At 40.3% G+C, this 27,115-nt stretch overlaps 1 protein-coding gene across 2 annotated transcripts in view; it reads right to left on the bottom strand.

Moving 5' to 3' along the window:
* Positions 1-1,900: 1,900 nt before the first annotated feature.
* The window catches only part of AKR1D1 (aldo-keto reductase family 1 member D1), an 83,056-nt gene continuing 57,841 nt past the window's right edge, over positions 1,901-27,115 (bottom strand). Inside the window, exons 3-9 of one of the 2 annotated variants that reach the window (XM_070947998.1) lie at positions 25,407-25,523; positions 19,355-19,432; positions 16,816-16,938; positions 12,836-12,945; positions 7,272-7,437; positions 5,640-5,722; positions 1,901-2,700 (exon numbers count right to left, since the gene is read on the bottom strand). In XM_070947998.1, the coding sequence (XP_070804099.1) occupies positions 2,658-2,700; positions 5,640-5,722; positions 7,272-7,437; positions 12,836-12,945; positions 16,816-16,938; positions 19,355-19,432; positions 25,407-25,523 (720 nt within the window). In that variant the 3' untranslated portion in view covers positions 1,901-2,657. The remainder of the gene's footprint in view (positions 2,701-5,639; positions 5,723-7,271; positions 7,438-12,835; positions 12,946-16,815; positions 16,939-19,354; positions 19,433-25,406; positions 25,524-27,115) is intronic. The other variant, XM_070947999.1, reaches the window with a different exon arrangement.

Genomic DNA, 27,115 nt, shown 5'->3' with positions numbered 1-27,115 from the left:
CTCTTGGGAATGGGGTCTCTTTGGCTTAATTTGCTTTAAATCTTCAACAAATAAATAGGACTGGATTCACAAAGGTTTCTTTAGACACATTAGAGGACTAATTTTACTATCGTTCCCATTTTGGGGCTTTTGCATCTCAGTGCAGATTTGTCAGCTGGTATGCATTTGAAAGCCAAACGGTCAAAGTTTTGGAACAAAGTCTCAGGCAAAGTACGTACTTACGCCAAGACAGTTATCATTTTTCTAGTTGTGGTTTGAGATAAAAGCAGAATGTCAGGCTGCTAAAAGACTATCATGTTCTAAATGGGACGTAGACACATCTAACTTTGGATGGTGGCCTTGATTATTTTATTTTTTAAATGCCTTCTCCATCTCCAGCTGTTTGATGAATGCATACAGAAGTTAACTGCAGCACATTTTGTACAGCACAGAGTGTTACATTTTACTCCTACTGGATTTACTGGCTAGGTTCCACTAATCTTACTGGAGCAGGATTAAAATTTTACATCCCAATCAAGGATATGTAAGGATGCTGTCGTCCTGCTGAGGTTGCCCTTCTGTGCACGAGTGCCATGCATTTTCTAATGCAAACTATAACTGTGGAATGAGAATGATGGTACAGATAGTCCTCAACTTACAATGGCAATTGGACCTGGAATTTCCATCACTAAGCAATGCAGACATAAGGTGCAACTGCATTGCTTAGTGATATCAATCTCGGAAGACCCGGCTGCCTTTGTTAATTGAATGCTACAGTCATTAGGTAAGGGAACTTCCTGCCAGATTCCCACAACCAAAGTCAGTGGGGAAGCTGCCAGGAAGATGCAAGTCCCAGGCCTGCAGGCCGATAAATGGCTGCTGCTGGGTGAGGGAGAGAGAGAAGAGGTGAGTGGGAGCAGTGGTGGGATTCAAATAATTTAACAACCAGTTCGCCCAGGGTCAGGTTGGCTGTCATGGGAGGCGTGGCCCATCCCCATCCTAAAACTCCACCGCACATGCAGGACGAGCCTCCCGCGATAGCCAACCTGACCCTGGGCAAACCGGTTGTTAAACTAAACATCCACCCCACTATCAAAGTGAATCCTGGGCGCTGCACCTCAATGGAGAAATGGGCAATGGAGTGGCCAGCATGAAGGAAGGAGGAAGAGCAGGGAGAAGAAAGAGGGAAAGTGGCCTTCTCCTTCTCTCGCGCCGGCCACTCCGTTGCCTGTTTCTTCATTGCAGCGCGGAGCCCAGGATTCACTTTGATAGCGGGGGTGGGGTAATTTAACAACCGGTTTGCCTGAACCGATGCAAACCGGCTGAATCCCACCAGGGAATGGGAGTGTGGAGGATGATCTGGAAGGATGCACGAGAGGTGCAGCATAACATGGGAAGGGACAGCAGGGATATGAGAGATACTGCGTGGATTGGCGAGGGTACATAAAAGTGTGTGGGCTAAACAGGAGGAGCCACACAGGCTGGGGATGGGGTGTGTGGGCACACAACTGGCTGGCATGGGGCAAACCCAGAAGGACTGGGGGATGGTGTGCAGGTTGGGAAGCTTATTCCAGCTACCTGAAACCTTCCCTGCCAGCTTCACCTTTGTCTTTCTGGGGAAATTGGCATGGAAGGTTGCAATGCTAATCATGTGACTGCAGTGTGCTTGGCAACTAGTCACAAGTGCAGTTTGCCAAGTACTCAGATTGTGATCACGTGGCTGTGGGGCTGCTGGGACAGGCAGGACTCCAAGGATCAGTCATAACCACCAATCATTCAGTGACTTCATAATGTGAAATGGCTGCTAAAAGGTCATAAGTTGAGGACTAACTCTAGTTTTACTTTGAATTGCTCAAAATATTTCACTTAGATCTACAAAATGTTCACTTGAATCTGCAAAGTGAGTAGGAACAGCTTTACATTTTTCGATGGCTCAGATTTTGAGTTCCTCTCCTCTCCTTCCATTTACAGCATAGAGAGGAAGAAGAAGAGCAAGAAACTGTTGGAAATGAAGGCAGGTCCTCCTTCTTGTTATTTCCCATTCTCTGTTGCAGCAAGTGGCCTCTGGAAAATATGAAAGCTGCAGTCTAGCACATCTGGCAGCAAGCATTTTCAGGGAGGCTATTTCAGGGGGATATACAATGTGATTATTCGTACAAACGTTGTAATAGGAACGAAACATATAAGTTAACTATCAGAGTAAAGAGTGTTCGAATCTCGAAGGACGTTAAACAAATAAGTAAAAAGCAACCCAAACAATTCCCAAAAATTATTTCCAGATTCACTTGGAATAATTGCTGCCCTCAATCAATGTTTCCTGCCTTTGCATCCAGTAGCTCTGGTTCACTGCAGGCTTAACCAGAACTGTTCTTTCATGTGTGTTAATCATGACAAGTTTTGAAACAGCTGGAGAAAGATATATTTTTCATATCTATGTAAAAAAAAAGAGGCAATCCTGTTTTCCTCTACTAAAGTTTACATTTGGCAGTATTTGCACACTAAGTTTCAAAACATTTTTTTTCTGAATGTGCCTTATTTTCTATATCCACTACGTAAATTGTAGCACTAAGGATTGGATTGGGCTAAGTGATTTAAGAACTACTACCAGATACAAACTGGTATAAGACATTAGCTGAGATCACTACAGGTGAATGTATGCTCTTGGATACCCCAAATTTTCAGTACTCATCATGGAAAGGATACTCGGGATGATCTTTCCACCTGCAGGAAATTAAAAGTTAGAATTAATAAAGTCAATGAAAAAAACCCAATAGTCACATAACTGGTTCACAAACAGTATTTTATATTTTATTTTATAAATAAAATATTTTATATTTTATATTCGGTATGACCTAAGCATACTGTAGCTCATAAAATCATCTGCTACAATGTCCTACCCAGTGGTGAAATCCATTTTTTTTTACTACCGGTTCTGTGGGTGTGGCTTGGCGTGGTTTGGCTTGGTGGGCGTGGCAGGGGAAGGATACTGCAAAATCCCCATTCCCTCCCCACTCCTGGGGGAAGGATATTGCAAAATCTCCATTCCCACCCCACTCTGAGACCAGCCAGAGGTGGTGTTTGCCAGTTATCCGAACTGCTCAAAATTTCCACTACCGGTTCTCCAAACTGCTCAAAATTTCCACTACCGGTTCTCCAGAACCTGTCAGAACTTGCTGGATTTCACCCCTGGTCCTACCTGTCAGTGACTACTTCAGCTTCAACCACAACAATACACAAGCTCACAATAGATACAAACTTAAAGTGAACCGCTCCAAACTCGATTGCAGAAAATATGACTTCAGCAACAGAGTGGTCAATGCCTGGATGCACTACCTGACTCTGTTTTTACATCCTCAAACCCCCAAAATTTTAACCTTAGACTGGCTACTGTTGACCTCACCCCTTTCCTAAGTGGTCTGTAAGAGGTGTGCATAAGAGCATCAGCGTGCCTACCATCCCTGTCCTAATGTTCCCTTTAATTGTACTCATTTTATGTATTCAATTCATGCTTATACTTATATATATTATCTAATATGTACTCGACAAAATAAATATAAATAAATAAATAAATAAATAAATAAATAAATAAATAAAGGATTTGCTATGAGCAAAACTAATGTAGGAATGAAAATACTGCATCTCTCCCAGAATTGCTAAACCAGAATTCTCAATACTATTTTGTAGGGCCATGACGCCTTACTGGAAGCTGTAGCAGAAAAACCACAATTGTATATTAATATATTAGATGCCCTTCCTGGCTTGCCACCTCTCTTAAGGCTTCTGAAGAAATAAAAATGCTGGTTGTCATTGCAACTTTGTTGAGAATTGTACTAAATGCTTAATGGAGAAAATAAGCATTACTATTAGTTCAAGTGTAGTGTCAGTAACTAGCAGCACCAGCTGATTTTAAGATTAACCACATGAAGCTAAGGTAGATCAGACTGGGTTACTATTTGGATGAGAGATTTTCAGCAAATATCTGGATAGACTGGGAAATTGAAAAAAAATCTCATAATGACACAGGTTAATTTTCATATGATTGATGGAAATTATGGACTCATCTTGAAGACTTGGTATTACTAAGAGTATTAATTCCTTTTCTCTGAGAGCAGAAAGCCCCTAATCTTATTTGTTTGTTTGTTTTTATGAAATTTATTTGCTGCCCATCTCATATCCAATGACTTTGGGTGGTTTACAACATAATCTTAACTCCACCTCACCTGTATGAATAGATTAGGTTGAGACAGTGGGGGCCTAAAATCACTCAATGAGTTTTGTGGGACTGGCTTGCTGTCTGGAATTTTACAATCTACATCTCATAGCATTAGGTCAGGAGTGGTAACTTTAAGACTTGTGGACTTAAACTCCCAGAATTCTCCAATCAACATAGGGAAGTCCACAAGTCTTAAAGTTGCCAAGTTTGGAGACCCCTGCCCTACATAAGAGCATGTCCAAAGTATTGCTTGGCTATTGAGAAGTAAAAGAAAATTATACCTCTTTAACACTTGCTGATTAGCTACATACTGTATGCTGAGAACTATAGCCATTGCTGAATTTTGTTTCAGCTCTCTGAACTGCCAGAGGTTTCTGGCCTTTTTGGTTTGGCTAACTTTTTGTTAGTTTCTTTGGACTGCTAGGCATCCAATTTAAGATTGGCTATCCCTTTTAATTAGGCTGCTGGGGCTAAAGCTGGATCTTTCATTTGGTTATCTAAGGACACGGATGGTCTGGATAGCTTCCAGCAGGCAGGAGTGTATAAATAAAACCTTTCTTGGTGTCATTTCTTATTTAGTTTATTCTTCTGCAGATTTCTTGACACTAATTTCAATCTTATCAATCCTGAAAGTGAGCAGTAGCCTCATGAAATAGCCACTTGTGCTCCTAAATCTTTTTTTTTTTTTTTTTTGAAAACTTAAAGCCATTTTCCAACTTCAAGATGAACAAAATTTCATGGCAGAGACTGTTGTGGGAAGACACTAGAGTCAAAAGCTATCTAGCTGGCTAAAAATTCTGGAGATTTTAATCCAATATACCTATGAAAGAGTCATGGATCTTAGCATTTATCTATTGCTTTTATATTCCAATTTCTGTCTGGAAACACAACTACATGAGGGATGCTCCTGTTTTTATAGAACTCTGTGGTACTGATGACATTTCTATGTGCTGAGGTAAGGGCTTGAGGAAAAGTGAAGCTACCTTTGAAAGGAAAACTGATATATAATTCTCATGTATCCTTAATCTTTGTTATACTCATGGGAGCATGAATATTAGGAGAGTGGTGAATGAACAGAAAATGGGTTTGTGCCAACTTCCCAGCCAAAGGAATTCTTGGTTTTGGCTATTAGCAACTGTCCTGTGATGTCCTAAGGATGGGCCTAAGCAAAAGTGTGAAGCTCAAGAGATCCATTCTTCGATGCGATGGCTATTTAGGATCCTGAATTCTTCACACATTATTCTAAACTCTAGTATTAGCCATGTGTTATACAAAACAGTTGGGCAAGTTCACAAGACATACAAATCAAACATTTCCCAGTCTACTTACAAATCATTTATAGCCCCCAATTTTATTTTCTTAAGAAGTGACAGTGCAGTATAGAGTATCCCATAAAAACCACAATTTTCCCCCAATGGTCAATCTTTGGAATTATTCAGGGACTTACATTAAAAGCTCCACATAGCGGACATTTTTATTCAGAGCTTCTATATCTTTCATTTCCTTGTCAGTGAGGGAAAAGTCAAAGATCTTAATGCAAAAAAAAAAAAAAAGGAGATGTGTTAGTTCTAGCACTATCTTACGGAAGAAAAACACAGTATAAATTCTTTGCAAAATGGAGTTTTAAAATAAGGATAAAGGTAAAAGTTCCCCTCGCACATATGTGTTAGCCGTTCCCGACTCTAGGGGGCGGTGCTCATCTCCGTTTCAAAGTCGAAGAGCCAGCGCTGTCCGAAGACATCTCCGTGGTCATGTGGCCAGCATGACTAAACGCCAACAAGAGCCTTGGTGGTGCAGCGGACTAAATTGCTGTTAAGTAGCCCTTAGCTGCCAGCTGCCTGCAATTACTGCAAGTTCAAATCTCACCAGGCTCAAGGTTGACTCAGCCTTCCATCCTTCCGAGGTAGGTAAAATGAGGACCCGGATTGTGGGGGCAATAAGATGACTTTGTATAAAAAGAACACTGCTTGGGGGGCCCGAAAGCCCTACTAAGCAGGTATATACAAAAGTATGAAGGCTATTGCTTAACGCATTGTAAGCCGCCTTGAGTCTCCAGAGAAAGGCAGCATATAAATCAAACCAATAAATAAATAAATAAAGGCGCATGGAACACTGTTACTGTCTCACCAAAGGTGGTCCCTATTTTTCTACCTGCGTTTTTTATGTGCTTTCGAACTGCTAGGTTGGCAGAAGCTGGGACAAGTAACAGGAGCTCACGCCGTTATGCGGCGCTAGGGATTCGAACCGCTGAACTGCCGACCTTTCAATCGACAAGCTCAGCGTCTTAGCCACTGAGCCACCGTGTCCCTTTTTAAAAATAAGGATACAAAATGGCAAATTTAATTGACTGTATGGAAGGAAAGAAGCAATCCCTTGGAGAATTAAAAAAAAAAAGAGGAAAGGAAGATGGCATTCACATTTATCACATGCTATGTCACCCTGTAAGAGCATGACTGGCCCTAGTTTAATCAGCAATCAAATTCAGCAATCTATAATCTCTCTCTGGATATGGAATCTGTGTTCCTTCAGAAGATTTGAACTTTAACATACAGCTGACTTCACTATTAGCCACTCTATCTGAGACTGCTGGGAACTGTGGTTCAGTAACATCTGAGAAATAGATGTTTCTCGTTTGTGCTTCCTGCTATATTTATTTGCTTTTTAAAAGGGGAGAACTTGTAGCTTTCAAAATGTATAAAAATGTGTTACAGACATCTGAAAGAATGGAGATGGGAAAAAAAAAAAGATGTCTGATCTTTTATCCTTCTGGTTTCTAATCCAACCGGATTCTTTCCAAAGAAGCTGGATTGGAAAACTCCTCAGGAGCCATGCTGGCTGGAAAGGATGAGACTGGTATATTTGGAAGGTGCAAGGCTGAAGAAGGCTGCTGGCTTAGAATGGTTTTCATTCTTGGGTTACAGTGGATGAATCACAGCTGCAATATCTCCACCCAGATACAACTGGAGATAGAGTAATAGTAATGGCACTTGTAAACAGACTTTAAATCTAAAAGATTGAAGACTGCCTCATTTTGTTTAAGTTGAGAAGCGTCTACATTGCATTCATTCATTGTGTTTACCTGGAAGTTTTCTCTAATACGCTTTGGATTAAAGCTTTTTGGAATGACCACCACGCCACGCTGAATGCTGAAGCGCAGGGCTACCTGAGCTGCTGTCTTGTTGTATTTTTCTCCAATGGCATTTAGCAGGGGATCATCCAAGAGTGGAGGGGAAGATACATTCACCCTTGTAAAAAATACACAAAGAGAAAAAAGATTCAAATTTTCCTTAGAAGGAAGATACGTAGATTACAACATGGGGTTGAAAAGGAGCTGGCACAAGACAACAACTATTGTGATCAAGTTTGAAAATAATCAAAAGTACCGTACATCCACTACTAAATCAAGTGCAGTATTGATCCTTGTTCAAAGTGAGGCATGTTACTTATGGATCCAGATTTAGTTCACTGGGGAAACCTAATCATGTTGGCATATAAAGCAGTGGTGAAATCCATAATTTTTTACTATGGGTTCTGTGGGCGTGGCTTGGTGGGCGTGGCAGGGGAAGGATACCGCAAAATCCCCAATCCCTTCCCACTCCTGGGGGAAGGATATTGCAAAATCTCCATTCCCACCCCACTCTGGGGCCAGTCAGAGGTGGTATTTGCCGGTTCTCTGAACTACTCAAAATTTCCACTACCAGTTCTCCAGAACCTGTCAGAACCTGCTGGATTTCACCCCTGATATAAAGCCATGGTGGCGCAGTTGTTAGAATGCAGTACTGTAGGCTACTTCTGCTGATCATTGGCTGCCAGCTGTTTGGCAGATCAAATCTCACCAGGCTCATGGTTGACTCAGCCTTCCATCCTTCTGTGGTCAGTAAAATGAGGACCCAGATTGTTGGGGGTAATATGCTGACTCTGTAAACCGCTTAGAAAGGGATGTAAAGCACTATGAAGTGTTATATAAGTCTAAGTGCTATTGTTTTAGCTGCCATAGTAGAGAACAACTGTTTTTTATGTGTAGCACTAATATTTAATTAAAAATCTTTTCATTGGTTTAAAATATTCTAGCTTTCAATCTTGTATTCATTTTTTTAAATTGGCTAGAATGGAAGAATTTAAAACATCTGCAGAAGACATGACCTTAGAAGAGGTCTTCTATCTGTTTTTTCAGACAGTTTAATATAGAAAGAAATGTCTTTTCCAAATTGGAGCTGGCTGAAATCAATAATGGAAATCATGGCCAGGAAGACATATTTCTTCTCCTGAATAGTTTAATGCACAGAGGTTTTTTTGGGTATTGAAACAGTTTTTCCTGTATTTCCTGTGCTGGTTGTTACTCAAAGCATGCGTTTTCATTGTTTTCAAATAAAATTCATGTCTTCAATAATTACATAATCTCAGCCATGAATGAGGATGATCACATCTTCTACTGTTGCTTTCCTCATAGGTAAATGTATTGAGTCAGAATATTAATTATGATTTTTTTCTATGACTCTATGGTTTAATAGAACATGCAAGCAAGATATGCTGCTTGTGATTGGTGACTGGAGTGATGAAGCTGGAAACATGAAGAAGGAAAATGTAGTTGGATTGTATGGCTTAGGAAAGTGAAAGGAACAGGAGACGAACTTATCATATTTGCTACTCCAATGATTTGTTAATAGCTAACACTGTCTTCAAACATCCAAAATGATGTTTCTATACATGGACATCACCAGAAATTAACTACCATATTTTTCGGAATATAAGATGCTCTGGACTATAAGACGCACCTACCTATTTTGGGGAGAAAAACAAGAAAAAAAATCTGCCTCTGCCCCCCAGCAATTTGCCTCCTTGCAGCAAAATGGGCATGCAGCAATAGGCAATGGCAATCCCTGCAGCCTGAAACAGCTGATGGTCGGGAGGCTGATTCAACCGATAATCAGCTGTTTGTGCTAATCAGGCTGTGCTGAAGCTGAAACGGGCTGTTTGCTGCAAGGAGGCAAATTGCTGGGAGGCAGAGGCCAAAGGGTGGGGGCCGGCAGGTGAGCGGGGCTACATTCGGTGTATAAGACGCGCCCAAATTTTCACCCTCTTTTAGGGGGAGGAAAGTGCGTTTTATACTCCGAAAAATACAGTATATTAGTGTTAAAAGGAGGTGGAGGGGCTCAATTATACCATCAAAGAGACAGCCAGGTGCTGACTGTGGAACAGATAACAAATTGCTCATATGCAGGCTCCATGTTAAGCTAAAGAAGAAGAAAACCAGTCAGTTTCTATGATATGATCTAGAACACGGGTGTCAAACTCAAGGGTGCTTAAATCTGGTCCATGGGGCCGGCCTGGAGATAGCAAAGGACCAACCCGTGGTGCCTCTGACAGCAAAAATGAGGTGTGTCCCCCATTTTTAGCCTGGGGTGTCTTCCTACAGCACTCTGCTGGCCAAAATGTGCCCTGTTTTGGATGGCAGAGTGCTGCAGGAGACATCCGTCCCATCTCCTCCCCCGCCCCGCCCCGGCTGACTGATCCATCCCTCAAAGAAATGCAGTTTGACATCCCTGATCTAGAACATATAACACACACACACACACTTTTCTTTTTCCTTTTTTTCAAGGAGAAAATCAGGAATTGCTTTGAAGTCCTAAACTTCATTGAGAGAAGACTCATGGTGTGAAATTAAGGAAATGGCTAAGGATGAATGAAAAAAGGAACAGTCAAAAATGAAGAAAGAGAAGAAAGCAAAGTGGATGTCAGAACAAACCATGGAAGAGAAGAGAATCCAAAGCCAAAACTCTCAGAAATTAACTTAAGAGTTTCAGAGAGGTATTACAAGAGACAAGAAATGGTGTTACAATCACATTTGTAAAGACATTGAAGATGGACACAAACATGGAAAAACAAGGAAAGTCTTTCAAAAGATGTCTGAACTCAGAATGGGGTTTCAGCCTCAAATTGGTATACTTTGAAAGAAGATCAAAGAAAGATGGAAGGTACATACTGAAACACTATACAAGTAGAAATATCAACATCTGAGATACCTTAGTAGATATTCCTTACTTACAAGTACCTCTAGCATGAAGTTCAATCAGCAATTATTATGAAGTTGGAAAGCTATAGGAACTGATATAATACTCACTGAAATATGGTAGGCAACAGAATAAAAATCATACAAGGTTTTAGCCAAATTATGCCAACAAATTGGAAGAATGGCACAGTAACCAAGCATAAGAAGTCAATCAACATTCCAACACCAAAAAAAGGAGATTTATATACGCAGAATATATATTAAGGGAACTGGATTGAAAGAAGATGGCAGTGGTTTAAAAACTGGGGGAAGAAACATCAATAACCTGTGCCATGCTGATGACGCTATCCTAATAGCTGAAAATGCACAGGATCTGCAAGCCTTAATATTGAAAGAGTACAGTGAAATAATGGGACTAAAATTAAATTTAAAGAAGATCCAATTAATGATAGTAGGTCGAACAACCAACCTTAGAATTGACAATGAAGACATCAAAGTGATGGATAGCTTCAAATGTGGTGATGGATCTATACCTAGGAATATCAGAATTGTGCAGACCATGATATTCCCTATGACACTCTATGGAAGCAAAAGTTGGACTTTAAGGAAACAGGATTATGAAGAGCATAACTTTGGTGTAGGAGAAGATGCCTAAGGATATCCTGGGCAGCCAATAAAGCAACCAATGGATTATTGAACGAATCAATCCAGAGTTCTCACTTGAAGCATAAATGATCAGGCTCAAATTATTTAACTTATGATATATTATGCAAAAGCCCAGCTCTCTGGAAAAGGCTCCAATGCTGGGAAAGAGAGATGGAAAGAAAAGAGGAAAATCAGCAGTGGATGGATGGGTTGGATGGGCTTAGTCATAGAAGCAGTGAGTGTACCCTTGGGAGATATGAAAGAACATGTTAGGGATAGATTGTCATGGAGAAAATATATCTATGTGGTTGCTAGGAGTCAAAAATGTCTTGGCACATAATCAATCAAAATGCTATTTTGAAATCATCCTACTCATAATCGTTATTCAAACTCTTATTTTCATTAGGAAATAAAAGAAGCCTTGTGATTATCAGAAAAATGAATCCATTTAGCTGAGGGTCAGGGTTAGGGTTCTGATGGCTGTAGCATTAAAATAAAACAGGATTTGTAGGGAAAGGAGAAATTGCAGGACATATAATTAGAGAATTGATCCCTCTCTGCTTCTCTATTAGTAGTGCATTGTCAGCCGTCATAAGAAAAAAGGGGCATTCAGTGAGGATGGATCAGGAAAAGGTTAGAGCTATCATCATCCCCACCACTCAACTTTCTGCTTTGCTAGCATGAGTAGTCCAGGAGGACTTCTACTATGATGATTTACCTCACATTTACTTCTCTCTCCACCTAAAGTAGTGACCAAAATTGTGGAAACTTTTTGGGAAAAGTGTATTTTTGAGGTTTGATGGCTAATACACCACTTTTTTTTTTTTTGAGTTTCAAAATAATCATATTCCACTGATGGAATGGCCTGGGAATAGCCCAGACCTTAACTCAATTGAAAATCTATGGAGCCGACTAAAGAAACTTGTTAGTCAGAAGCGACCCAGCAATAAAACCCAGTTAATACAAGCAATCATTCAATCTTGGTTTCACATTATAACAGCAGCAGGACTAAAAGACTTGGTTCACTCCATGGGAAGACATTGTAAGGCTGTAATTCATGCTAAAGGTTACCCAACTAAGTATTAACTGACATGATAATTTTTGTATAACTCATTTTTTCTATGGTGATAATTTTTGTATATCTCGTTTTTTCTACGTGTTTCACTTTTCTTCTTTATACTATAACTGCTATTCTAATAGCAACTTCGTTATTGCATTACATTCTTGATTAAATTATCTTTCCATTGATATATGATTTTATGGTACTACTCCAAAAGAAAGTGGTGTTATTAGCTAGTTTTAGAAAATAAGCTTTTCCCAAAAGTTTTCCATAATTTTGGCCACTACTGTACATGGAATCGCCACGCCAATCTCAGTGATAGAACATCACAATTGATCCATGACAAAACATTTATTTTATTTTATTTATTTTATTAAACTTGTATGCCGCCCTCTCTCCCAAAGGACTCAGGGGGCTCACAACGATTAAAAACACATAACATTCAATATTCAAATATAAAAACCAATACAATCCCCTTTAAAAACCTCTTTAGTCCAATCTGGCCAGGTCAAACAGCCATGTTTTGAGGTCACGGCGGAAAGAGCGAAAGTCACGGGCCATCGGGAGCTCCAGGGGGAGCTGATTCCACAGAGTAGGCACGCCCACAGAGAAGGCCCGCACCCTGGGAGTCGCCAGCCGACACTGTCTGGCCGACGGGACCCAAGGAGGTGTGAGAGCGCACCGGGCGATGGGGAGCTGTCGCTGGCTGCAGATGGTCCGCCAGGTACCCCGGGCCTAAGCCATGTAGGGCTTTATAGGTAATTACCAGCACCAACATTCTTTATTACTTTTCTTTTCTTTGCTTTGCTTTTCTGTTTCTTTGCTTTGGTCACAAAGTTACATCGGTGTTACACCATAAATCCTTTAACATTTGTTTCACTACTCTTCCTCTTCCCCTCCTCCTCTTCATCTTCAATGCAAAACTTACCAGCTTTCATCTCTTGACGTGCCTAGTGGACTGTACCCAACAGGAACAATATCATGCAATTTGCAGAATTCTAAAAGTTTGGGTTGAGTGAAGTATGGATGACATTCAATCTACAGAGTGGGAAACACAGATTTTTTTAAAAAAAAATCATAGTTAAGAAACAAAAACAAAGCTAGCTGTATTTATTTTTGCAGGAGGCAAAAGCTTCCAAAGGATAAAGCATCAGCTGTGGAAGTATTAATAAGCTTCCTTTCTTGTACAAATTTCTGCTTCTGGTATGTAGCCTCTATAGCAATGGTGGGTTTCAAAAAATGTTATTATCGGTTCTGTGGGCGTGGCTTTGTGGGTGTGGCAGGCTTGGTGGGCGTGGCTTGGTGGGCATGGCAGGAGAAGGATATTGCAAAATCTCCATTCCCTCCCCACTCCAGGGGAAGTTTACTGCAAAATCCCCATTTCCTCCCAATCAGCTGGGACTTGGGAGGCAGAGAATAGATGGGGGCGGGGCCAGTCAGAATTTTTACTACCGGTTCTCCAGACTACTCAAAATTTCCACTACTGGTTCTCCAGAACTGGTCAGAACCTGCTGAAACCCACCTCTGCTCTATAGCTGCATTTTGTAAAACTGGCAAAAATGTGCAAAGTAATTTAGGAGACCTCACTCAATTCAGCAGAGTTTGGCACTATCAAGCCTCCCCTCTGACCCTCTGTATGTGTGTGTATGTGTGTGTGTGTGTGTGTGTGTGTGTGCACACTTTGTTTTGTAACACAAAACAGTGACTTTGAATCACTGTTGACTCCTGCGGACTGCCAGGATTTCAAAAGATGTTTGCTGTTGCATTCTTCTTCCTAGGGTAAAGAGAAAGTAACTAATCCAAGGTCACTTAGCTAGCTTTCATGCCTAAATCAGGACTAGAACTAACAATCTCCTGATTTATAATCTTTTCAACTGTTTTTTCCTCCCCCAAAATGGAGGCGGAGGGGCTACATGTATCCGTATAACTTATTTTAGTGAGGTATATGCTTTTTTTGCAAATATTTTAGTTCAAAGTGGCCAAGACTGACAAGTGACAGTCTGGCCTATTTTCAAGTGACTTGCAATTCTTTGTCTTTTAAATTTTATTAAAAGATAAACATGGAAAACAATTTCAAATGTGATACAAAACAATGGCTTATGATCGGGGTGAAATCCAATATTTTTCCCTACCAGTTCTGTGGGCGTGGCTTGGTGGGTGTGGCAGGGGAAGGATATTGCAAAATCTCCATTCCCACCCCACTCCAGGGAAAGGATACTGCAAAATCTCCATTCCCTCCCCTCCTGGGGGAAGGATATTGCAAAATCTCCATTCCCACCACACTCTGGGGCCAGCCAGAGGTGGCATTTGCCGGTTCTCCGAACTACTCAAAATTTCCACTACTGGTTCTCCAGAACCTGTCAGAACCTGCTGGATTTCACCCCTGCTTATGACACATGAGAAATGTGCACTGAAATGTGCACTGAAATACTTAAATGATCCCTGTGGTTGTATCTTCAATGTTATTTCCTTGCAAAAGAAAACAGTGAATGTTTGGAGCACGGAAGGAGAAAATTCAACTCCCCAGGACTCTGAATAGCTTGGCCAATTAAACTGCTAATAAGAAGTTATTGCTTCATTGAATTGTTCCAGTTTACTCCAGGCATCTGAATGGTGTGTGACATTTATGGTAAGGGTAGGCCAAGGGAACCACAAGTACTAATCCATAGCATCTCCTGTGGCTAAAGTGGGGCCCTCTAAAGAGGTGGAGGAAAATTTCAGTTAGGCTAATCCACGTGTTTCAACTATAAGCTCAAACTGGTGGAACACAATGACCTTTTACAACTGCCAAGTTTGCTTTCAGCAAGTTTGCATATTTTTTTTTAAAAAAATTATGCTTTAGAGAACCTCATTGTCTTCAAGATAACTCATTGCCTGCAAGATAATAATAATAATAAGGCCCACAAGATTTTTCTGATGGCATAGCCTTGTGAGCTGTGTAGCATCTCGTTTCCAGTTGTTAATTGCCAAGGAAGAAAGCCAAGTAGCTGCTCTTAATCATTCATGATCAGTTTGATATAAGGGATATGGAAGAAAAAGAACCCTCATTCCGGACATCACTTCCAAACCTCTTCTCTTCTAGGATTCCTCCCACTCCTCCAACTAGCAGCAGCCAATTCAACAAAATCCAGAAATTTTCTTCCTAGTATTGGAAGAGTTCAATGCAAGCATTATGATTTCCTGTCTTTGATATAATAGATCAGCTGGGTTGCCTTATTATTTCCCAACTTTTTTTCATAGAATGTATGATGTATACATGGTGTGTTCATAAACATTTGTCTCCTACTCATCTACTTAAAAGAATTAGGGACGACTCTCACCCTGGTCATCACTTCTTTACCCTCCTACCATCGGGATGGAGATATAGAAGTATAGCCAGCCGCATAAACAGCTGAAGAACAATTTTTATCTGTGGGCTGTCAGACTCCCGAATGAGAAATAACATCATAACTATGTAGTATGATGGACTGCAGGGCCGGCGCAATGTGTAACATATTCACACTGGTGCACTAGGATTGGGTGTTTTGTTAATATGATTTATTGGGTTAGGGATTTTCTGTCTTCACTGTGAGTTGTATTGTGTTGGGGGAGGGGCACTGAGGGAGCTCAACCAATCTCATTGCATATATGTTGTGCACTGACAATAAAGATTTGAATTGAATGGAATTGAATTATGGAATAGATGGCCTAGATCAGGGGGGAAATCTAAAATTTGTTACTACCGGTTCTGTGGGCGTGGCTTGGTGGTGGTGGGGTTAATGTGACTGGGTGGGCGTGGCCAATTTTTTTTTTCTTTTAAAACCATTTTTTCTACAACCTCTTTGGCTAAGAGGTTATTAAAAAAATGCTTTCAAAAGGCTCTGACGATCCAAGCTGAATTCCCTGATCAGGGAACTCAGCTTGGATCGTCAGAGCATTTAAAAGAAAAAAGGGTTTTTTTTCTTTTAAATGCTCTGCCGATCTGCCGATCAGGGAATTCGGCTGGGATCATCAGAGCATTTATGCTCTGACGATCCAAGCTGAGTTCCCTGAAAGCCTCTGCCGATCAGGGAACTCAGCTAGGATCATCAGAGCATTTAAAAGAAAAAAAAGGTTTTTTTTTCTTTTAAATGCCTTTGACGAGCCGCGCGATCATCAGAGGCTTTTTTTTTTACTTTTAAAAGCATTTTTTCGGCCGAAGTTGTAGAAAAAATGCTTTTAAAAGTAAAAAAAAAAAGCCTCTGATGATTGTGTGACTCAGCTGGGCATGAGGGGGGGGCGGGGATTTTTGCTACCAGTTCTCTGAACCACCCACCTCCATCGCTACCGGATCGGGCTATCTGGTCCGAACCGGGAGCATTTCACCCCTGGCCTAGATCAGAAAAACTGAAAAAGCTGTTAATCGGAGTAAATAAGGCCATTCTGACTTTACCAGAAGCATTCTATAAAATACTACATATTTAGATATTATTTCAGATGGTCACTGCCCAAAATGCCGCCCTCCTCCCAAGGGTAAAGGACTCTTCTGGCAATAGAGTGGAATTAATTACTTTAATTTCTCACGATTAAATCTTGGGCAGAAAATTAACATAATGTTATGCTTGTCCTGACTGAGCATGAATTGGCTCCTTGTTCGTTTTAGCCCAAAATGAAAGGCCTGTGGGGAAGATTGAATGAATAGGCTAAGATTATGTTTGTTTTTAGTAACATGTTTGTTTATCTTATGTTTTAGAGCAAACCAGAAGCAAAGCTGGAAGGAGAAATATATGAAAAATGGCATAGTTGATTTTTTATGACAGGAAATCATGAAGACGCATCATACAAGATATTCTGATGCTAGATACACTAGTCAAGGACTGATGGCTTATGCCACTCATTACATGAGAAAGTCAACATGCTTACATGGGCTCATCTATTCACTGTCATTACCTGGTTGCTGACAGGTTTGTACTTCAAACCTGGCTTGTTCAGAATCATTTCCAGCTGCCTACGATTGAAGTTGGATACACCAAGAGATTTCACCAAGCCTGCATCTTTGCATGCTTCCAAAGCCTGTTAGAATGAAGTAGGCAAAACAGTGTGATAAACCAGCAAGTAATATTTTTACTGCTTAGGGGTACAAAATAAATAAGGGTGATGGGATTGTGATGTTGTTACAAAGAAACAATCCATGATGAACTCCACCAACTTAAGTGCTCCTCAGGTGGACCAATTCCCAAAAAGGGAAGGTCCATTCTCAGCAATGGCCATGCTAGTTAAGGAACTATGGGAATTGAGGTTTACACAGTTGAGAGGCAGCCAGTGGAGGAGGGCAAAGGAGATGTAAGGAGAGGTTGACTCATCCCCCACCAAAAGATTGTTCTTGGTCCGAATTTAGAAAAAGGAAGATGGAGAGAAGACAAACAGGGAGAAGCAATAGGAATCAGCAATTGCAAGAAAGGGAGAAGGGAGAAGATGCAAATGATCCTTATTAAAAATAGTATAATGTACCCTACCTTATTTGTACCCTATGACTATCATTAAGTGTTGTACTTTATGATTCTTGACAAATGTATCTTTTATGTACACTGAGAACATATGCACCAAGACAAATCCCTTGTATGTCTATTCACACTTGGCCAATACAATTCTATTCTGTTCTGTTCTATTCTATTCTATTCAAATCACCTCAATTCATATTCAATATTTAGTGACTCATTCTCTCTCTCCACACACACACACACACACACACACACACACACTTAAAAGTTGTAAGAAAAAGTAAGAGTAAATAATGCAAACTAAATTGGATTGGAGAAAATGAAAAAGAAAGAAACAGATAAAGCTAAAAGTGCAATAAGAAAAAAAAAATGGAAGAAAAAGGAGACGGTTACAAAGATAGATATAAAAAATATAAAGAAGTAGCTCCAATATTTTTCCCAGCAGTAAATTATATTTTAACCTCTCTCTCTCTAAAGTTACATAATGGCTCTCTTCTTTTTTTATAATTTTATAAATTTGGCAGGTTTAAGATTTGTGGACTTCAACTCCCATGAGTTGAACATATAGCTATGTTCTATAATATAGCTTCATCAAAACCATAAATCACAAGTTTTTGTGTTTTTTTTACTAAAAAAAAAGTCTATCAAGGGTTTCCAGCCTGGTACTTCTCTGGGATTTCTTTCATTGCTTGAATTGATAGGCTGATAGATGGCAAAAATTCTTGTCACACTGATTCATCTTGGGAGTGGGGTGGGGGGTGTCAATGTGGATAGACAGATTCTGGAATTACCAATTCAAATGTTTCTGACCCAGTCCTGTGGCTCAAGCATCACCATGTTTCGAGAACCTGCCTCCAGAAATGATTAAGATCTCCGACCTCCGTGTATTTTGCTGTGCCCTCAAAACCTTGTTGTTTCACCAGGCCGGACTATCAATGTAAAGATTTTAATTGGTTTTAAATGTGGGATTTTAAATTTGGGGGTTTTATAATTGAGCCAATTATTTAATAATTTTAATAATTTTTAAATTTTGTTTCTCTTTGTGCTTTTAATCAGGCTGTACACTGCCCTGAGTCCTTCGGGAAAAGGGCGGTATAGAAATAAAATTATTATTATTACTACTACTACTACTACTACTACTATTATTATTATTATTATTATTATTATTATTATTATTATTACCCAGTTTTCATCTCTGCCTTGGTATTAGCCTTCTTCAATAGATTTTTTTCTCTGTCCTTTTTTGGGCCTGGGTTCAAGTCCATCCCCATCCCCATGATTAACTCCAGGTGAGAGTCATCACAAGTTGTTTGCCATATGATCTGGTTCATATCACAACTGTTTTGCTTGCTATATGGTCTGCAACGCTGAGCTGACAAGAACAATCCTTTCGTTTCTTTTACATTCCTACTAGTTTGGTTCCTCTGTCTCCAAACTTTGAAATAATTCTACTTCCCACACAAACAATATCAATAAGGCTACCAAAGGTTTCTCTGCTCTCTTGGACGTGTACCGAGTTCAATAAAAACTTCAATAAAATAGTAATATATTAATATTTAATGTGCCAAAGTATCTTAAAGATAACCACATTTTACAAATTACAGAATGCATGCCCCAATTTATTATACCCGATAACCTGCTCCAATGCTACTAGTGGCATTGTAATTTTGGTCAATTAAGTAGACAGATCATTCCTGTATTGTGTGGTGTTATGTTGTTATTTTATTTTTCTTATTTTATTTTTGCCAAAATGATATCCCTCCTCATCACAGGCAGCTAGATTGATCAATCTTGAGCACACCTAGGTTTTAGGCTAATACTACTGCTTCAGTATAGGGTACAACTCAGAATCCATTGCTGGATGGAGTGTCCAATGGAACCTAACTTTCTTTTCCCCTCTAAATTTATTGGAAGAGATGTCCTAAGGACGGTGAGAAAGTTTTAGATACTGTTAGTTATGATACGATTAATGCTTCCTAAATACTCACCTCCCATGTGGCACATAGATCTGTTTCATGATAAAGCCATTTTCCACTTTCATCTTTAGGATAGAGGTTTTCTCCAGGCTGAAGAAACAACAAAAAAAAAGTCACACGAGAAGGTGGAGGAAAGAGATGAACTCTCACAATGTTGCAATATTCTGTTAATTTTGGACAGGGAGGCAGTTTCCCTGTAATTTGAAGAAAAGGTAGATATTTGGGGAGGAAAGCTCAAGGCAGGGGTGAAATTCAGCAGGTTCTGACAGGTTCTGGAGAACCGGTAGCTGAAATTTTGAGTAGTTTGAAGAACCGGCAAATACCACCTCTGGCTGGCCCCAGAGTGGGGTAGGAATGGAGATTTTGCAATATCCTTCCCACAGGAGTGGGAGGGAATGGGGATTTTGCAGTATCCTTCCTCTGGAGTGGGGTGGGAATGGAGATTTTGCAATACCCTTCCCCCAGGAGTGGGGAGGGAATGGAGATTTTGCAGTATCCTTCCCCTGCAATGCCCACCAAGCCACACCATGCCCACAAGCCATGCTCACAGAACCGGTAGTAAAAAAAATTGAATTCCACCACTGGCTCAAAGCTATTTCAATTTATTGAACATTAACCATCAGATGTAGGTATGACAAATATGACAGACCCAATATGTGTCAAGTCCCGAGTAAGCAACCTGATGTGCTTCAGATGTTTTTGAGTATTCTCTCATTGTTGGAGTTGAAGCCTAAACATCTGAAGGATACTAGATTGGGTACACTTGACCTGATTCCTTTATATTACTCTCAAATGATTAGGATGTTTTTCTTTTGGTGGTTTTGCCAAAAGGCAAGTAGACATTGGAGTAGAATGTTTTCTAAACTAGGGGGAAAGAAACAAGAGCCCAATACCAGCCAACTTCTGGCTGACTCTCTAGACTTTGAAAGAAACTGAATGAAGACTGGCATTGTCTCTGAAATTCCTTCCATTATAATTAACAGGGAATGGGTAGCTTTACAAATGGATATTCTGAATTACTTACCGCAAATTGAACAATATTAGTTGAACATTGATCTCTAGCTTGCTAAACCATGATTTAGCAAGCTGGGAATGTACAGCTGGGCTCCCTCCCTCTCTTTAGGCAGGAAGCCAATAGAAACAAAAGCCCAAGCAGAATTCTAGAAAAATCCGCATATCCTTCTTTTTGATGAAATCTCAAAGGAGTTTTGTGGGTGGGAGTGGGGAAAAAGGAGCAGCTGCCAATACTTTGTTAGTCACCTATATTCCAAATGTGATTCATAACAATCGTAGGAATAGTAGGAAAAATACTATTTGTGTACTTCATAGAGGGGAAATCCTATTACTTGCATAGCGGCAGGAAACTATGCAAGCAGTGAGATTTATTGCATTGAAAAGAATGCAAATTGTGCCTTATTCGATTCATTCACTTCAGTCTTTAGAAAGGCATATACAGTTCATCTTCCCTTAAGCTCTCAGAGCAGAGATACAGTATTTTTCGGAGTATAAGACCCACCTTTCCCCCCCTCCTAAAAGGGGGTGAAAATTTAGGTGCATCTTATAAACCGAATGTAGCCCTGCTCACCCACTGGCCCCCACCCTTTGGCCTCTGCCTCCCAGCAGTTACCTCCTTGCAAGCAAACAGCAAGAAAAAAGAGCTCCTTTCAGCTTCAGCACAACCTAATTAGCACAAGTTGATTGGATGGGCCTCCTGACTCTCAGCTGATTTGCTCTCAGTTGTTTTGCACAGGGCTCTGCTGCTTGCTGCAAAAAGGTAAATTGCTGAGCAGATTTTTTTTTCCTTGTGCTAATCAAGCTATGCTGAAAATGAAAATGAAAGTAAAGCAGGCTGTTTGCTGTTTGCTGCAATGAGGCAAAATTGCTCAGAGGCAGAAGGAGATTTCTTTTTCTTCTTTTCCTCACCAAAAAAGGTAGGTGCATCTTATACCCCGGTGTGTCTTATACTCCGAAAAATACGGTATATTAATTCTATGTCATATTTTCACATGAAGCTACGTATCCCTTGTTGAGAGAGCAGGCTGCCCAAAAAATGGCGAGGACCTGCACTGCTGTTGTCCTGTCTCTTTAAGCCTTCTCCTCAGCCAGCAAGATAAGGTTGGTAGAAAAGCTTGCTGAGAAACAGCTGGTGTGTGTGTGTGTGTGTGTGTGTGTGTGTGTGTGTGAGAGAGAGAGAGAGAGAGAGAGAGAGAGAGAGTGTGTCTGTCTGTCTGTCAGTCAGTCAGTCAGTCTGTCTGTCTGTCTGTCTGTCTGACTGACTGACTGACTGACTGACTGAGGTGTGTGTTTCTATATGGAAGTAAAAAAGCTAGAACAAGTCAATTTTCTCCAGCAGTACTCCCAAAAAGTAGGAATAGTTGCACTTACAAGAAGTAGTAGTTGGAATAGTAGTAGTAATGAGAAAGAATGTCATAAGTAGTGAGAGCAGTCATGAGTAGTTAGTAATAACTTGTGGATACTTGTGAGTGCGTGTTGTCTAGGGACCCGTGTTGTGTTGCTTCTTTTGTGTCTTGAACCCACCAAATCGGTATAGTTAAAAGAACTTGTGATACCCCTGTGGTCCATTTTACAGGTCACATTGTAATTAATGCCATAACTATCTTCCAGATTACAATGTGCCAATTACAAGTTTGGTAGAGTTTTATCATTGATGGTATTAGGTGTGGTGTAAACATGTGACAGAAAATAAATTTATTAATAAACATGGATGCAGCAAGGAGTCATACAGTGTAGCAAGAAAATGCATAGGACCATTCCAGGATATCGGAAGTGCCAAGAAATTTTATTATATTTAAACTGTGATTGCCAACCTTGTGGCTTGCATATGTATTGGAATTCCACGGTCGGCATTATTTATCAGTTAAAACCCAACTCATTTGATGGTGCCTAATTGAAAACGATCGTATTAAAGACCGTCAGTTCTAGCCCAGATGGTCTTTCAGGCAGGGATGAAATGTAAAATTTGTTACTACTGGTTCTGTGGGAGTGGCTTGGTGTGGGGGAGTAATATGATTGGGTGGGCGTGGCCAACTTTTTAAAAAAAAAACTTTTCAAAGCATTTTTTCTAATGCTTTGAAAAGCCTCTACCGATCAGGCAACTCAGCTGGGATCGTCAGAGACTTTTCAAAGCATTTTTTTTACCACCTCTTTGGCCAAGAGGTTGCAGAAAAAAATGCTTTGAAAAGCCTCTGACGATCCCAGCTGAGCTGGGATCGTCGGAAGAGGATTTCGAAGATTTCATCGGAAGAGGTTGTAGAAAAAATGCTTTTAAAAGTTAAAAAAAAAAGCTTCTGATGATCGTGCAGCTCAGCTGGCATGGGGGGGGGCGCGCAGGGATTTTTGCTACCAGTTCTCTGAACCACCCGCCATCATCGCTATCAGATCGGGTGATCCGGTCCGAACTGGGAGCATTTCACCCCTTCTTTCAGGGCTATACTACGAACTGACGTACACAGAACCTTAAACCTTACTGTGTTTGTTATGATGTAGCAGGTGCCTTTACACAATATGCTGCGATATGGCTTATAAGTGAAAGAACCTGCCATTATCTCACCCACCAACTCTCACTATTAATGGTGAAAGTCAAAGGGCTCAAATGGTACTTTTGCAAGCATTTGCTTTGTTCTGATTTGGGGAGTCAGATGAGTCATGTAATTACAGGAAATCCATTGAAGTTGGGCAACCAATGCTTTTACATAATAAAAAAAACTACAGAATAAGAATAGAATAGAATAGAATAGAATAGAATAGAATAGAAGAGAAGAGAAGAGAAGAGAAGAGAAGAGAAGAGAAGAGAAGAGAAGAGAAGAGAAGAGAAGAGAAGAGTTGGAAGGGACCTTGGAGGTCTTCTAGTCCAACCCCCTGCTTAGGCAGGAAACCCTACACCATTTCAGACAAATGGTTGTCCAATCTCGTCTTTAAAACTTCCAGTGTTGAAGCATTTGTAACTTCTGGAGGCAAGTTGTTGCACTGATTAATTGTTCTAACTGTCAGGAAATTTCTCCTTAGTTCTAGGTTGCTTCTCTCCTTGATTAGTTTCCATCCATTTTTTTCTTGTCCTGCCCCTCTGGTGTTTTGGAGAATAGTTTGACTCCCTCTTCTTTGTGGCAACCCTTGAGATATCAGAACACTGCTATCATGTCACCCCTGGTCCTTCTTTTCATTAAACTAGACGTACATAGGGTACAGACCACATTTCAATTTAGTGCTGACCCGGCAAGTCACTCTGTGTACTTTAAACATGAGATACAGAGGCTCATGTTGCAGTAGCATGATGTATTAATTATTCTGAAAGGGAACAGTTTGCCCAAAGCTTTTCCCGTACAGAAGAATATCAATTTCTATATTTGGTATTGACTGATTTATGGGCAATTAAGACCGTTCAGCAAGAAGGAAATTACTGGACATAAATCATTATATTCTAGCTTGTGCATGTTCAGTAGGAATTTCTGTCCCTGAGCCACAGCTTCACTACTACATGTCTATAGAGATTCTCAGTCATCCAGGTCATGGTTGTCCCAAAGATGCTTTTTCAAAAGGCAACTGGACTTTCTTTGTTTTTCCTTTGAAGATCTTTCGCTTCTTATCCAAGAAGCTTCAGAACTGAAGAAGCGTCTTGGATGCAAAGCGAAACCAGGGGTGGGTTGCTCCCGGTTCTGTCTGGTTCTTGTGAACCGGTAGTAAAAGCGGCGGGAGGCTCCGCCCACCCGCATGGACCAGGGGTGAGTTCTAAATTTTTTTACTACCAGTTCTGTGGGCATGGCTTATTTTGTGGGCGTGGTTTGATGGTCATGTGACAATGCTTTAGGATTTAGCAGAGGTACTGGTCTACCAGGCTTTTAACTGCTTGCAGAGCTGTACTGGTCTACCCAGTTGTTCTTGGAGCATCCTGGTCTACCCATTTGTTTTTCGAGTGTCCTGGTCTACCCATTTGTTTTTCAAGCGTCCCGCTCTACCCATTTCTTTTTGGAGGCACCGGTCTACCACCACACTGCCTTTTAATACTGATCAGCTGTAGGGCGGCCCTTTGAAGCCCCACGGCAAGAGTTTAAACTGTTTTTTCCTTCTAGCCATCAGCTGGGAGTCGGGAGGCAGTGAATGGATTGGGGGCGGGGCCAAATAAAAGGTAAGAATAACGCGGGCAGGGCGGGAGGGCCCAGCTCCCGAACAAAGAGAACTGGTTCGGTGACGTCATATCATCACCGCTACTGGCTCGGCCGAACCGGGCCAAACCGGGAGGAACCCGCTACTGGCCTGGATGTCATAATGGACGATCTGCGCATGCGCAAATGCTCCCTTTGCAAACCGGTAGTAAAGGTAGTAGAATCCACCCCTGAGCGAAACATCTTTAAGGAAAAACAAAGGAAGTCCAGTTGCCTTTTGAAAAAGCATCTTTGGGATAGCTTTATTACTATTTTACAAGAAGGTAATACATGGCAGCAATGAAGGCCAGGCTCTTACATGCATGATCTGCTACTTGGTTAGCACGTCAATTAATAAATTTGCATATCTAAAATAGGAATGTAAAACAGAAAGTGATTCACAACACACTGGAGAATGTACAGAACCTCTCTCATCAAAACAGTAAAGCAAGTGAATTTCAAAGAACCTCTTTGAAAAGTTTTGCACAGCCCTAATGTGCGCACAAAATATTTGAGTACCACAGTTCCATATAATTTCATCTTGCCACAGATTGAATAAAAAGCTCTTGAATCCATGTTTGAGTTGATTCTTTATTGCCAGAATCCTTGCATATATGCAAATTGAAATCAAGAATACATATTTGAATATTGTCATCATACAACAGCTTCACAATAGGGATATTTAAGGTGTGAATAATAGGTCTTTTGACAGAGACAGTCAATATAGATCTATGGTCTCCCTTCCAGGTTTGTTCTTCTGCTAACTGAGTTCTTCACTATGTGGTGATCTACAATTGTGGGATGTTGTCCCTCAAAAATAATGATCTGCCCAAGACTTTTAAGTATTTAAATATTTACAGTTCACAAACATATACACTAGGAGGCGCTCCAGCACAATACTTTACCTGAAAAGCCATCGGCAGTTCAATGAGATAGAGATCAACATAGTCAAGCTGCAAAATTTGTAATGTCTTCTCCAGAGTTGGACGCACCATTTCTGGTGGGTGGCATGTATTCCACAACTAGGGCAAAAAGAAGGAAAAGAAAAAAAAGTGGAAACTTTATTTCTTGGAACTATGGAATATAGAAACACAAATTTTAAAAATATTCCGTTTTGAGTGAACTGTATTAATCAAAATAAACCACCGCTAGTTATATTAAATTCTAGAATAATAAACCACAGATTTGCCAAAACAAATCCAAAATGTAACATTGTTTTTTCCTAGGGGAATGAATACTTTGGCAAATGTTCTTTAAACAATAGCAGAAACAGGCTAAGATACTATGTCCACTCCTGTGGAAATAACTGCCGATCAAATGACTAAAACTTACAGTAACTCTGAGGAGAAATGAATAAAATTATGCTGCAAAAGATTGTCTACAGCAGTGTTTCTCAACCTTGGAAGCTTGAAGATGGGTGGACTTCAACTCCCATAATCCCCCAGCCAGCAGCGCTGGCTGGGGGATTATGGGAGTTGAAGTCCACCCATCTTCAAGCTACCAAGGTTGAGAAACACTGGTCTACAGGGAGGTGAGAATTAAACAGTCAACTGAGTAAATTACTTATAAGCTATCATTATTTTAATTGCTTAATCTTCAGCCTGAAACTTCTTGAATTGTTGCTATGCTTCCATCTTCTTTTGGGGTGTGATGCCAGGCACTGTCTTCCAAAGGATGACCTTTGATATGATGAAAGTAGCACATTTGAGGTGATGAAAACAGTCACTGAACCCCATCAAAAAAAGGGTGTTGCATTATTATCCAGCTATTTCAAAGCAAATGGAGTTTCATTATATAGATACCCCTAATGGGTTCCTTTGGACCACAACAGTTATGTTCTTTACAAAAGCAAACCCAACTCTGCTGATCTATGATCTAACCCCAAAATACTGAGTGGAGGACCCATTAATTCCAGCTGTGTTTAATAGCCGTGGATGGAGTTTGTCAAAAGGAAAGGATCAAGTATCATTGAAATGTTTGAGATTGTAACTCCCATAATCTGTTCACCATGCTGCATTTTCTGTTCACCATGCTGATAAGGGCTAATGGAAGTTGCAGCCCCAAACATCTGGAAGATTCCTAGCTTGTTTCCTCCAAAGGAACAAATGATAGTGTTAATATTATTAATGCTTTTAATGCTGTAAGGCACCCATAATCGCTTTGAAGCGAGATGGGCAGTAAATAAATTCAATAAGTAAATAAAAAAATATATAACTGCAGGTGGGAGTTCCAAAACAATTGTAAAAACAATGTTTTCGTTGCCCAGATTTGCAGATCATCTTTCAATGACAAAGATTACAATCCTTTCCTCACTCAAGTCGATGGAATTTATTTATTTTTATTTTAATTATTTGCATCCCCCCCTTTATTATTTTTATGAATAACTCAAGACCGCAAACATATCTAAATACTTTCTTCCTCCTATTTTCCCCACAACAATCCTGTGAGGTGGATTGGGTTGAGAGAGAGTGACTGGCCCAAAGTCACCCAGCTGGAGTAGAATGCCCCATCTTTGGACACAAATATAGATTTAGGATTGCATTGCCTAATTGTTGTTGGTTTTTTGGGTTTTTTTTTTAATTTAATTTATATGCCGCCCTTCTCCGGAGACTCA

This window comes from Pituophis catenifer, unplaced genomic scaffold (genome assembly GCF_029215685.1).
Source record: "Pituophis catenifer annectens isolate HBS135680 unplaced genomic scaffold, rPitCat1.0.hap2 SCAF_7, whole genome shotgun sequence".
In the NCBI taxonomy this organism is placed as follows: Eukaryota; Metazoa; Chordata; class Lepidosauria; order Squamata; family Colubridae; genus Pituophis; species Pituophis catenifer.
This window is presented reverse-complemented; position numbering and strand designations above follow the sequence as displayed.